This window comes from Sinocyclocheilus rhinocerous, unplaced genomic scaffold, assembly GCF_001515625.1.
Source record: "Sinocyclocheilus rhinocerous isolate Xijiao unplaced genomic scaffold, SAMN03320098_v1.1 scaffold569, whole genome shotgun sequence".
In the NCBI taxonomy this organism is placed as follows: Eukaryota; Metazoa; Chordata; class Actinopteri; order Cypriniformes; family Cyprinidae; genus Sinocyclocheilus; species Sinocyclocheilus rhinocerous.
The window spans coordinates 419,637-432,136 of record NW_015652146.1 but is presented as its reverse complement, the minus strand read 5'-3'; the positions used below and the strand labels follow the sequence as shown (position 1 = coordinate 432,136).

The 12,500-nt window shown below is 40.1% G+C and overlaps 3 protein-coding genes across 5 annotated transcripts in view; 2 read left to right on the top strand and 1 right to left on the bottom strand.

The window, feature by feature from the left end:
• Nucleotides 1–2,208, top strand: part of adtrp1 (androgen dependent TFPI regulating protein 1) — a 9,457-nt gene extending 7,249 nt beyond the window's left edge. For 2 of the 3 annotated variants that reach the window (XM_016519373.1, XM_016519371.1), the window contains one exon: nt 1,132–2,208. In XM_016519373.1, the coding sequence (XP_016374859.1) occupies nt 1,132–1,172 (41 nt within the window). In that variant the 3' untranslated portion in view covers nt 1,173–2,208. Of the gene's footprint in view, nt 1–1,123 lie in introns of all 3 variants that reach the window. The other variant, XM_016519372.1, reaches the window with a different exon arrangement.
• A 1,602-nt stretch (nt 2,209–3,810) lies between these two features.
• On the top strand, nt 3,811–9,954 carry LOC107713765 (protein tyrosine phosphatase domain-containing protein 1-like). The gene is made up of 7 exons (XM_016519370.1): nt 3,811–4,077; nt 4,175–4,293; nt 4,478–4,615; nt 5,450–6,501; nt 9,328–9,510; nt 9,653–9,763; nt 9,837–9,954. The coding sequence occupies exons 1-7, from the start codon at nt 3,953–3,955 to the stop codon at nt 9,942–9,944; spliced, it is 1,836 nt and encodes a 611-aa protein (XP_016374856.1). The 5' UTR covers nt 3,811–3,952; the 3' UTR covers nt 9,945–9,954.
• Nucleotides 9,955–10,635: 681 nt separating this feature from the next.
• Nucleotides 10,636–12,500, bottom strand: part of fbxw12 (F-box and WD repeat domain containing 12) — an 8,778-nt gene continuing 6,913 nt past the window's right edge. Inside the window, exons 7-10 of the mRNA XM_016519352.1 lie at nt 11,358–11,568; nt 11,051–11,229; nt 10,841–10,971; nt 10,636–10,748 (exon numbers count right to left, since the gene is read on the bottom strand). Of these exons, the coding sequence (XP_016374838.1) occupies nt 10,649–10,748; nt 10,841–10,971; nt 11,051–11,229; nt 11,358–11,568 (621 nt within the window). The 3' untranslated portion in view covers nt 10,636–10,648. The remainder of the gene's footprint in view (nt 10,749–10,840; nt 10,972–11,050; nt 11,230–11,357; nt 11,569–12,500) is intronic.

Below are 12,500 nucleotides of genomic sequence, written 5' to 3'. Positions count from 1 at the left end.
TCTTTTCTCTCCAATACGGTAGGAAGTTAAATGAAATGCAATGTGGAGGATGTTAACTGTGACAAGATGATTGACAGGCCAGTTTACAGTGACGGTGCGTGTAACTGTGCGACAGAGCGTCCGTTAAAGACGCAATTGTGTGACGTGATAGTATGTCCCAAAGCTTGCCTACTCTTCTACAGCACACTCAAAAGTGTGTTCTTCACCATAAGAGTACATACTTTAAGGGCGTAGTATAAGTAGGCACATTGAGACGCAGCACGGGAGGTTGCCGCTTGGCCGCACACACCATTCTCTTTCTATGAAACCTGTAAACCTGCATTCAGCGGCTCTAACTCTATAGCGGTTTGCCCAAGCATTGCAATTATTTCACATTTACTAGAATTCAATCAAACGGCTTTCGCAACTCATTTTTTCGTGTTTGTCCTGCGCGCGGCATATTATTTCTTCTGCGCGGCCGCGACATAAGAAGTGTGCAGCTTAGAGGGAACATTGGTTGCCAAACATTCATTTTTACTAAACTTTCCTGGCCCCCAGAATAAACCCTTAGCTTCATGCAGTCCTTTTTATCGACACTTTAATGTGGGTAAGTTTCATTAACAACAATAACAACAACAACAAAAAAAATGTACGCAAATTTCGAAGGCCTCCTAAATTATCGAAATGATCAAAACACAATCTTCTGCATGCCTTCAGTCATCTGATTGATCATTTACCTCTGTAGCAAGAACAAGGCTTTTTAGTGTAGTTGTACAAACGTCCAGCTTCAGCTCGTGCTTCATCTGTCTATTTGCTGTGAAATCTTTACTGATTTTTATAAACTTAGATTGTTAGTAATATTTCAATTTAATATTTCAGTTTTCTTTCATCCTTGAGGATGAGCTCCATATTCACCTGTATCATATTATATAGCTATAAAAGCTGATGTAGCAAATATGACACTCAACAAAAACACACATGCACACTCTTTAAAATTTCCTTTCCTTTTTTCTTTCTTTTTTGTGTCTAAATTTTCAGTAAACTTCATTTCCTGTCCATTTCAAATCGCAGATTTCAATCTCCGAGTGTGGTAGATTGAATCTTATTATTATGACCCATACTGACTGTGATTTTTCTCTATAAGGGAATCAGAAGAAAGAAAAGAAGTAGATGTCTACTGGAATCCACATTAAGCGTGTGGAGCTCAAACCAGCCAAACCACACACTTTACAGGGCACAAAGCAACAGCTTTAGTAGCATTCCTTGTATTTTATACAAGACGGCTTACAGCATACATACTGCACACATGGTATGTGTTTAACATTAATCGTGCTGGTATTTTATCCTGTTTGTTTTTTCCTCCTTTGACCTATTTTTGTGATTCTAATGAAAATCAGTTGCACCTACAAAGTAAAATGCTGTATTTTTAAAAATAATTTTCATTATTTTAGAATTGTGAAATTCCAGACACTGTAATTTCCCAGAATGCTGTTGTTCATTAATTAAGGGACCGTCAGTACTGAGCACTTTCCCCTTCTCAGATTCACAGTCGTTATTTTAAAACGAGTCTGAGCTGGTTTCAAGCTGTGTGAGTGTGTCACGAGATGTGTCTGAGGGCTTGAGTGACACACTTCACCTGCGTGAACTCAGGTAATCCCACCAGTGAAGCCCTTAATGTGATTTTCCGGCTTTGCCGAGAGTTTGCTGATGGACTTTATTGGAAACAAGTAAACCCACGTAATCTGTGACCTTGCTCTAACACACGTTTAATTCACATTAATTCTTTCACTAACATGAGCCCTTTCAGTGACAGATTTCATGAAATAAGACTATATTTCATGAAATCTGAAAATGTTTAATAATTATATTGTCAACTTGTTGACCGTATTGAGCAGAATAGAGCGCTTCATTGTCATTATGGAGTGTTTCCTCTTCATTTTAATGTGTGTGTAAAACTAATGTAGAAAGAGTCGTGTCAGTGAACTGAAGTCAGCGGTGAATCTGTTTGCTGGTGTTTACAGGGTGACTGTCGGTGAGACCAGTTTGATTCCTGCACTCATATACGGTAGATTATCGCACTTGTGGAAAATATGTGATGCACTGACATTTAAAATCAGTGACACTTAAGAGGGCCAATCAGGGTTTCCGTAATTACCGTTATGTAATGATTATTAATGTCCTTTATTCATAAACAATAAAATCTCTGAACTGTTCTTTAATTCATTTAAAGTGGCTTACTGTCTTTTGTCTTTAGATATGTATTGTCATAATGACAGCCGTCATCTAAATGTGACCCTGGACCACAAAACCAGTCATAAGGGTCAATTTTTCGAAAGCTGAATAAATAATCTTTCCATTGATGTATGGTTTGTTATGATAGGACAATATTTGGCTGAGATACAACTATTTGAAAATCTGGAATCTGAGGGTGCAAAAAAATCGAAATATTGAGAAAATCATCTTTAAAGTTGTCCAAATGAAGTTCTTAGCAATGCATATTACTAATCAAAAATTAAGTTTTGATATATTTACAGTAGGACATTTACAAAATATCTTCATGGAACATGATCTTTACTTAATATCCTAATGATTTTTGGCATAAAAGAAAAATCTATAATTTTGACCCATACAATGTATTTTTGGCTATTGCTACAAATATACCCCAGCGACTTAAGACTGCTTTTGTGCTGCAGGCTCACAGATGAGTTTGACTCTGATGCTGATGGAGGAGCAGTGCGTCAGCTGCTTGTTAACTTCCTACTTAGGAGACTCTCCTTTAATCAGATTTGCTGTAAGTCCATCAGTTTGCAAAGCTTTGAGAACCTCACCTCACTGTCATTTTCAGTTACTGGCTTCAGTAGGAGCTGCACTGGCCTCTTGATGGGCTGAATTAACAGCCGTCAATGTCTGTAAAGAAGCAATGAACTAGAGCTGAAATTACTAGAATGCAGCCAGAGCTGTGGCTGATGACGCTGTCCGTCTCTGAGGTCAGTGGCCAGAGAAATGGGCTATTTCAGGAGTAAGTGGATTAGATGGTAAATCTTGAGGGAGTCTGAAATAGCCGCTTTATATTCACTCTTTGATGTGAGCACAGAACTGCAGTATTAACTCTACCTTCAGCCAGACACTGCTTGAAAATGATGTACAGCCGATCTGGATGGATCCATACGCTTTGCACAGTGAAGAAGAGCGTGCATCTTAAAGGAAGACAAAATAAATGATATATTGACAAGTTATCAAATCAGCTGTGGATTCAATGCATTGAAGAGAAAGTACAGTTGATTTTCTCTAGCTGTGTTTGGGTGAGTAATAATCGCAACTCATTCTCTGGAATCAATGGTGAGTAAAGAAATTAACATGATGGTCGCTAAAGACTTTTTAGTGGATATCTGAGAAGTGAAATAATGGTGAATTAATGAAAAATGCAAATATCTTTTGTATGAAGACAAGTTATATCCTTATAGCGTTTGAATTGCTGGGTGTCACATTTCACTCCAAAACAAAACCAAACTCTATTTTGCGTAAAGAATGAAACCTGACTTTTTGCATTTTGACATTGTGACAATTAAGCACACTACCATCCCATATTGTAGTTACTGTATTGCATCTGGATGTTTAACGTTTGAGGGGCAAATTAAAGGTAATATTAATGAACAGTTTATATATTGTTTTTGCATTATTTGAACTGGGGAGAAACTACTTGTACTCATCAAAAAAAATTAAGCAGCACAACTGTTTTCAACATTGATTATAATAAGAAATGTTTCTTAAGCATCACTGAAGACTGAAGTAGCGATGCTGAAAATTCAGCTTATTGTTTTTACTGTATTTCCAATCAAATAAATGCAGTTATTGGTGAGCATTCTCTACAGAAAGTCAGCCGATCATCAAAGGCTTGCGTTTATTTTATTTTGCATGCCAACATTTTTTAAAACCAATCAGTAAATCCAAGTTTTATGCAATAACAGCATGTATGAATGGATTATTCCAACTCATGGTTCCTCTGTTTCTTTTTAGGATCACTGACAATCTGCTGGCCATGGCCCGCCCTTCCACCAAAATCATTGAAAAATTTGACGTAATAGACCAGTTTTTGAGGTAAAACTGATGATCGTGCAGAAACGTGCCTTTAGAAAACTGGTTCTGGAGTATGTGTTTGGTACACTCTTATGATTTGCTGTTTCGTCGTGTTAAGATGTGGTTTGAAGACCGTTATTAACCTCCAGTGCCCTGGCGAACATGCCAGCTGTGGAAACCCGCTGGATCCCCAGAGTGGCTTTTCTTACCGACCGGAGACATTCATGGAGGCTGGCAGTGAGTGACTTGCTTTTTGTACATTGATTCTGCCAAACTTTTAGATTTCAATGCGTTTTTCTGTGTAATGTGACAATAAGAAGTTAAAGACGTAAAGAATCTTCTTAACACATTAAGTAAAAACATAGCAGTGGTTGTTTTTATATGATTAGGTTGTAAAGGTACTCTTGTTGCTTTATTTTAGTATATTTCTACAACTTTAGATGGAATGACTATGGTGTGGCGTCTCTCACATCCATCTTGGATATGGTGAAAGTCATGTCTTTTGCCATCCAAGAAGGCAAGATGGCTGTTCACTGTCACGCAGGGCTTGGCAGAACAGGTACAGTAGGTTTAAAATACAGTATATTTATAATTGAATAAAAATACATCTTTTTTGGGTGATGTGGCGTATGGGTTGCTGGTTTGATCCCCAGAAGCAGACATAAGCTATTATTATTGTGTCCTCGAGCAGCACACTTAACCCCTAGTTACTCCAGAGGGATTGTGTCAGTAATAATGCTGCCGTAAGTCGCTTTAGTCAAAAGCATCTGCATAAGCACTACTCATGCAGTGAGCACAAGCTTCTAAAAATGTGTTTATTTTAGGGTTTGTCATAGCTATAGCCTTATGGACAGCACTCCAGGTGACTCAAGTACAAGTCCCAGCTCATGGTCCTTTTCCATTTACACAGACTCATTTAGCCAAAGCTTTTACATTAAAGAATTATACATTTTTTCAATTCATACATTCCTAGGGAATCGAACCCATGACTATGGCATGTTTGCCCAGGGCCGGATTAACACACGGCACTACCAGGCACGTGCCCAGGGCACTAGACCAGAGAGGGGCCCAGCCGAATTACCGCCGCCCCCAAAACATGATTTCAACTGAGGGGGGCCTTCAAATCATGGGGGCCTTCAAATCGGTCCATGCCCAGGGCACCGCCGTATCATAATCCTGCCCTGCTAATGCCATACTCTACTGTTCAAGCTACAGGAAGGCTTTCCTGATCCCTGTCTCTCCCTGACTGTCCTCTCAAATAAAGACAAAAAAGCCCTATTAAATAGTTTTTCAATCTTGTAGTAACCTACACTTAAATTTTTGCAACCGAACTGCAACATTACGAGATGTACGCTAGTTGGATACTAACTCTTTTTACTTGTTGATGTCATAGGTGTGTTGCTGGCCTGTTTCTTGTTGTTCACCACACAGATGACAGCAGACCAAGCCATTCTGTTAGTTCGAAGCAAACGACCAAACTCTATCCAGACTAGAGGACAGCTCCAGTGCGTCAGGCAGTTTGCTCACTTCCTGGTTCCGCTAAGGAACGTGTTTGCTAACGCTGAGCCCAGAGCGCCGCCTGTTACTCTTTCACAATACTTGATACGGCAGAAACATATACTGCACGGATACGAGGCTCGGAAGTTGAGATACGTGCCAAAGCTCGTCCCTCTCATCTGCAGACTCCTACTGGACATCGCAGAGAATCACCAGGTTATCGAGGAGGACGTTGTCGAGGTTCCTGACGTCACACATGTGGTAGAGAAAACATTTAATGAAAATTCAATATATCAGTTAAACAGAGAGATATTGGAAAATGGGACGACTATGATCAGGCCGCGTCTTCCAGGTCTACCCAGAGCCAATAGAAGCAACACACAACCTCTTTATTATGTCCGTAAGAGCCTTAGCTACAGCGAGTCTGACCTCCAGAGGTTAGCAGCGTCTTTAAACCTCTCGGATAACCCTCTCGGGGTTTTAGCCAGCATCCACTCAACTACCATCAACGATCAGCTGGGAGCTTTCAGCTGTGTTTCCCAGAACTACGTCATTCCTTCTCTGGGGGCTTGCAAGCACAATCCCATCTACAGCTCAACCAGCAATATATGGGAGCTGAAAACTCTTATGGACCAGACAGAAGGATCTCCACTGCTCAAAACCAGGAGGCAGTCGGTCCTGCAGCGAAGCCAATCTCTAGGCGTTTCAGATGAGAAAAGCACCACAAGCATCTCCCAAATACTGTCTTACTGGAGGACAGACTGCAAGCACAGTTCTGACCCTGACGAGACTCAACATAATGAAAAAGAGCATTCGGAGGTGCCCTTCATTACTGTCCAGTCCGAGCTGTCTCTGGAGTCACGTCGCCTCCTGGTGGCTCAGTCCCTTGCGGTAGACCTCGAGAAGGAGGGAGAGAAGGTGCAAATTCAGAAGGTGTCTACTTGGCAGGTAGATGCATGTACTGATTTACTAAGACAGGTGTGCAGAACTGCAGAGTTTAGTTCCAACACATATACCATGTAGCTTTCGAATAAGCCTGAAGGACTTGATTAGCTGGATCAGGTGTGTTCAGTTAGGGTTGAAGCTAACCTCTGCAGGGCTGTGGCCGTCCAGGAACTGAGTTCTGCAGCCCTGTACTAAGAAGTATTAAAGTTAAGGGCAGGGATTGGCCACAGTCCTGCAGGGTTTACTTCAATCCCTAATCAAACATACCTGAAAAAATCCAACCAAACTGTTAAGGAGTGCTTAAAAATAATAGGACCGAAGCTGCCCATCCCTGCTGTAGGATTTGTTTGAGGAGCAGAGGTGTCTTTAGGAGCCTTTTTCAGAACTTGCACACCTCCAGACATGAGTGTCCATCTTTAGCAGGATGAGTTCTGTGGCTGCATAGTTTTTAGGATATCTGCTCTATGATTTACTTTATATCCCATCAGACTTGGAGAGTTGATCTTGTGGTCCTCTTGACCTGAATCTAGGTTTTGGTGTATGGTCTCAGACAAGACTGCAGACTCTTTCCATTCTACTTCAAGAGACGATTACAAGTTGCCACTGTATCTTCACTGTTTTAGAGAGATTGCATGGCTGAAAGACGTTTTATTTGTTCTTAGTTCATTGTTTTAAATATAGTTTAAATGAGTTCCAAAGAAAAGTTGGGAGAGAAGAAAAGTTAGCACCTGAAGAGGCGTATGTAAGTCCTAGGGGGTACTTCAGGCTTGGGTCGAGTTCAACAGCAAGCCAAACCTCTTCACTAAAGATTACATGAACATGTGAACTTGTGAAATGCCACTATTAAGTCAGCATATTCTCTGTTTCAGTTCATTAAAATTCCTAGTCTGGTTGTTAAACCAACAGGTCAGGGGATTATGTGGTTTTCTGTTGACAACTCTGCATCCAAGTACTTACAATGAGTTTTAGCATGTAGCGTCTTATTCTGCCTTCCTCCAATTCATCCTCATAGTCCCACTGAAGACAGGCAGCTCTGCATGATGGACCTAATTGACCTATCAGTAAGCCCCGCCCACCTTAGTTACTGTTGCTCACTCGGACAAACAAACGGATTTGCTAACTGTCTTACAATGACAGCTGTCAGTGTGAAAACCTTGTCCCAAGATGTTTTTGATCAGTAGCGAACCGTGACTCTTGAGCCTAGGCCCTCTCCCCCTACCCTCATCGGGGGAAAAAACTACCAGCCTAGCTTACGGTGTCCTCTTCTAAAAGTAATCTTTGACCATTCCACCTCTGAAACAAGAGGCTATCCAACCTTAAGGCGGTCGCACACTGGACGACATGTGCAGCCCTGCACCGTGCCGCACCACTTCTTTAAAATTCCCACACATTGTTTTCCATGACGGTGTATGAACACCAGCGCTGTCCGCGGCTCCCGACTCATAATCCTGCCGCGCCCCAGCGCCATTCACATAATTTTCCATTAAATTACATTATATTTGTCCCAAATTATTGTTAATGTACATAATGACTTCATCCTAGGTTGGAAGATTGCGTATTGTGCATTTTTTAGCAAAACGTTTGTCTTTCTGTTGCTCTAATAAATTCCCTGATTCATTGTGCTATAGATCGCAATTTCTCATCCCGTTTGCTGACGCGACGCGTTCGGTGTGTGATACACGTTGTAAAGTTAGTGATAACAAGGCCCGCCCATTTAGAGGAAAGATATGATTGGTCAATTTTTCTGTCATTCGAAATTACTCCCCCATTGATTTACTATTGCTTGTCCCTCTGTAATTTCACAGCTGGACCTCCAATCACAGAGCCGCAGACGCTAGGCGGAAACATTCAAATATGGAAATAATGGGCGGTGTTCATAAGTCCATTCACTGAATACGCAGATTTGAAGAGGTTTTTTTTTTTCACAGAAGTTGGATGATGTTTGTCAAATTATGAATTGCTTGAATAAAATTTGTAATAATTATTTTTTATAAAAAATATTATATTTTAAAACATTTATTTAAAAATTGTAAATATTGTTTTTACAATAAGTTAGGCCCTCTCTGACGGTTCCCCACTGTTTTTGATATATTTTGGACACAGAAGGATCACCATTCAAGTGGGACTTAAATATGCCATGGAGCGATATATGTGACCCTGGAGCACAAAAGCAGTCTTAAGTCACTGGGGTATATTTGCAGCAATAGCCAAAAATACATTGTATGGGTCAAAATTATTGATTTTTCTTTTATGCCAAAAATCACTAGGAAATTAATTAAAGATCATGCTCCATGAAGATATTTTGTAAATTGTGCTCTCCTAACAAACCATACATCAATGGAAAGATTATTTATTCAGCTTTCATATGATGCATAAATCTCAATTTCGAAAAATTGACCCTCATGAGATACATTGCAGCACAATATGACATTAACGTTCTGCACGAGCAGATGAAAATTGTAACTTAATGAGAGTATGACAACCAGAAAATGAACGTTTTCGTCTTCATTGGGATTGGGGGTGAATGCTTAGGGACATTTTGCTCTGTTTTGTTTGGGTTTAGGAAATGGAATAAAATAAATTCCATTGCCCATCCTCTCAGGATAACTGGAATCAGCGGTACAAGTACCCTAGGCACACCGTTTTGTAACATAAACACCATCAAACCGATGAGAGCTTCAGATCTTCCAATGTTTCTCTATGGCGCTGAAACCTAAAGATGTCCGAGTTAGTCTTAGTCTTATATGGCTCTCTCTTCACATCATATAGAAAATATGGCCTAAACTTTCTGAATGAAAGATTAGTAAATTTGTTCATTCTCCTCTGCAGGCAGATCTTAATCGTCAAGGTGCGTGGGAGCGACTGTGTTTGGAAAAAGACCCATTTATTCTGTCTGGACTCATGTGGTCCTGGCTGGAGCAGCTCAAAGAGCCAATCATCTCCGCTCATGATGTTCACACACTAACAGAGACCAGTGAGGACCCCCAAACTGTGCTCAACTGCCTAGATAGGGTAAGATTTAAATATCAGATCTGTTCTTTTAAAATGTATTAACTTTAGATTAGTATGGATCAATATGACTAACGAGAGACATTTCATGCGTGCATTTTAATTTTGTTCCATGATGTGAATCCATTCTTATTACCATCCTCAGGCTTCAAGAGAAACAGTGATGTGTATTCTGGACTGCTTTGCTCATGTATTAACAATACCCGAGGAAGTCGAGAGCACTTTCCTGGAGCGAGCGACAAAAGCTTTCACAAAGGTACTGTGTGTCATTCTGAGATGCCCTGAAATGGTCACATGCATACTTTTATTTACTTTGGTGCTCTCTTTAGATGAAAAACACAGATGGTGGGAAGAGTGTCCACAAAATCATGAACGGGATCTTGAAGATTGCTCTGCATCATTTGAGGTCGGCTGTCATGAATGAGTTTGAGGTCTAACACATGTGACATTAACTAGCTGAACATCTTAATTACAAAGAGAATTCGTTTATTTACATCTTTGTCCAACATCAAAGATGAGCTCTACACATCTGCTGCTGCAGTTCCTTTGGTTGTTTCTCAGGTCTTGGTTCTGATGAGGAATCCAGCATGTGATTTAGCCCACAGATAGACTGAACTATAATTGTCCCATTTGTAGAAGTTGGAAAATGCGTTTTACATGGTAAATTATTTGATGTAAAAGAAATACCATACACTGTATACGATGTGCCATTGTGCTAATACTTGAAAAGCATCGCAACTGAAACCTCTCATTTTTGTACCATGCTTGTACAGTTATTTGTAATAAAATTAGATTGCACACAACTAGAAATTAAATCTTCTGAGATTAGCTTTATTGCAAAGAGGAAAAGTTATAGTCATATTATAGTTATATATTTTATGCAAACAATCCCACTAGTCCTTCTAACCTTTTTGATATCTATGTAAAAACATTAGTTCTAATGTTTTAATTGTCTCATTAATGTAACAGCATCTCCGGCTATACATGGATCTGGGCTGCGTTTCTCAAAAGCATCGTAAGTTGATCGTAGAGACCATTGGTGGCAATGGGTCTACGATCTACTTAGGCTTACGATGCTTTTGGGAAACGCAGCCCTGGTCAGTAAGTATAAAACATCTGAATACATCTGGTGATTATGTGGTCAGAAATCAAAGGTATAAGCCTTCAGAACATCGTTCCCATCCACTGACTCCACAGAGCCCACAATACTCGAATAATCACAGGCAACGTTGGTGAATCCTCTGGAAATACATATATACAAAAAAAGTCAATTTACCCGTCAAAACATGGTGCATGTAAAAATCACCTGACAGTGTGGGCGATAATGCTGTACCTGGACCTTCTGAAGGAGCCTCCGAGCAAATGATACTGGCTTTCAAGTGTAAGTCCATGCTCTGGATCATTTCTCCAGGTCAGTATTCTGAGAGATAGGTCACGAGATGCTGTCACCACCCTAAAACTGTCCTGCAAGATAGCACAATTCATTTTATAAGTCAAACTATTCAAAGGGAGAGTTTTGAAATGTATTGGTCAAACAGCTTACCACACAAAGAGCAGTGATTGGCTGTAAATGGTCTTCAAAACTAGCAACAAGTTCTCCTTTAAATGTGTAGACCTTCAGATGGTTTCCATCTGTAACTAGAAGAGCGCTGCTCCCTCTCGCCTCGAGAATGACGTCCGAACGATGGCTTAGCGCTACCGGAAAAGAGGCGACTTGCTGAGCTAAAATGGGAAGGCATGACATACTGTATCAGTAGAGATTATTGCATTGTAATACTTTTATTTGTAATTTGTAGGCGTGTACGAAAATATTAACAAAAATAAGAAAGCAACACATTTTTAAGGCCAACCTTGTGTTTCCTTTTTGCATTTGGATTCCTTCATTGTCAGGTCAAAGACTGAGAGTGTGTTGTTGTTGAAGCGGCCGTCAGAGTGGATGACTGCGAGCCGTGCGGGTTGAGACGGCAGAAACAAAGCGGCACAACAGCCAGTGACTGGCAGACTATGACACAGATGGTCCTCATCTTCAGCAGGGAAACACACACTGTCACTGTAGAAAACCTCCCCAAAAACACACCAATGACATTCAGTTCAAAATAAAATACCAAACTTTCAAATGAGATGTCTACAATGCTATTATAGTTATAAAAGATGTGATGCAGGGATGACAGATTATTGTAGGCCCAGAGATGAGTTAGCATTTCGACCTGAACTCAATGGGTTTTTTGAATGAATTTTTGGTTCAATGCCTGAAATAACATCAGTGGTCATGAAGTCGTTTGAGAGACTGGTGTTGGCTTATCTGAAGGACATCACTGGACCCATTGCAGTTTGCTTACCGAGCAAACAGATCTGTGGATGATGCAGTCAACATGGGATTGCATTATATCCTACAACATCTAGACAAACCAGGGACTTGTGTGAGGATCCTGTTTGTGGACTTCAGTTCTGCTTTCAGTACAATCATCCCAGCACTCCTCCAGACCAAACTAACCCAGCTCTCTGTTCCTAGCTCTATCCGCCGATTAGGCATGTAACGATTCACTCAACTCATGATTCGATTTACGGATTTGATTTCACGATTCGATTTTCTCACGATTTTTCTTTTAACAAAATGAGATTGAAGACATTATACAGTAAATGAAAAGTTGCCGTTTTATTAGGCTATTGCTGCATGTTTCTTTTTGAAATTGAAATATAACAAAACTAAATTTTTATTTTAAAACAAACCCCAAAATCAACCAATGCATTTTAATCATGATCCAAACAAAGATGCAGAATGAGTAGTTTTTAATCTAAATTAGACCGTATACTTTGAAATTTGAAGCAAAAACAGAATGGTCTGACTGTAGTTTTGTGAAACTATGCTACATAAAACATATCTGAAGGAAACAGCAGACGAGCTGAATGAGACGCAGATGCACTCTCTGCCAGCAGGTGGTGCTTATGAACAGCAATGATACAGTGTTTCCTGGGTTACCGCTGTAAACAAA

What these genes read in the sequence shown, in the direction of transcription:
- LOC107713765 (XM_016519370.1), top strand. Translation starts at nt 3,953, where the DNA reads ATGAATGGATTATTCCAACTCATGGTTCCTCTGTTTCTTTTTAGGATC. An exon ending in AGAAGGTGTCTACTTGGCAG is followed by an intron (nt 6,502 to 9,327) that starts GTAGATGCATGT and finishes TCTCCTCTGCAG; the next exon opens with GCAGATCTTAATCGTCAAGG. An exon ending in CGACAAAAGCTTTCACAAAG is followed by an intron (nt 9,764 to 9,836) that starts GTACTGTGTGTC and finishes TGCTCTCTTTAG; the next exon opens with ATGAAAAACACAGATGGTGG.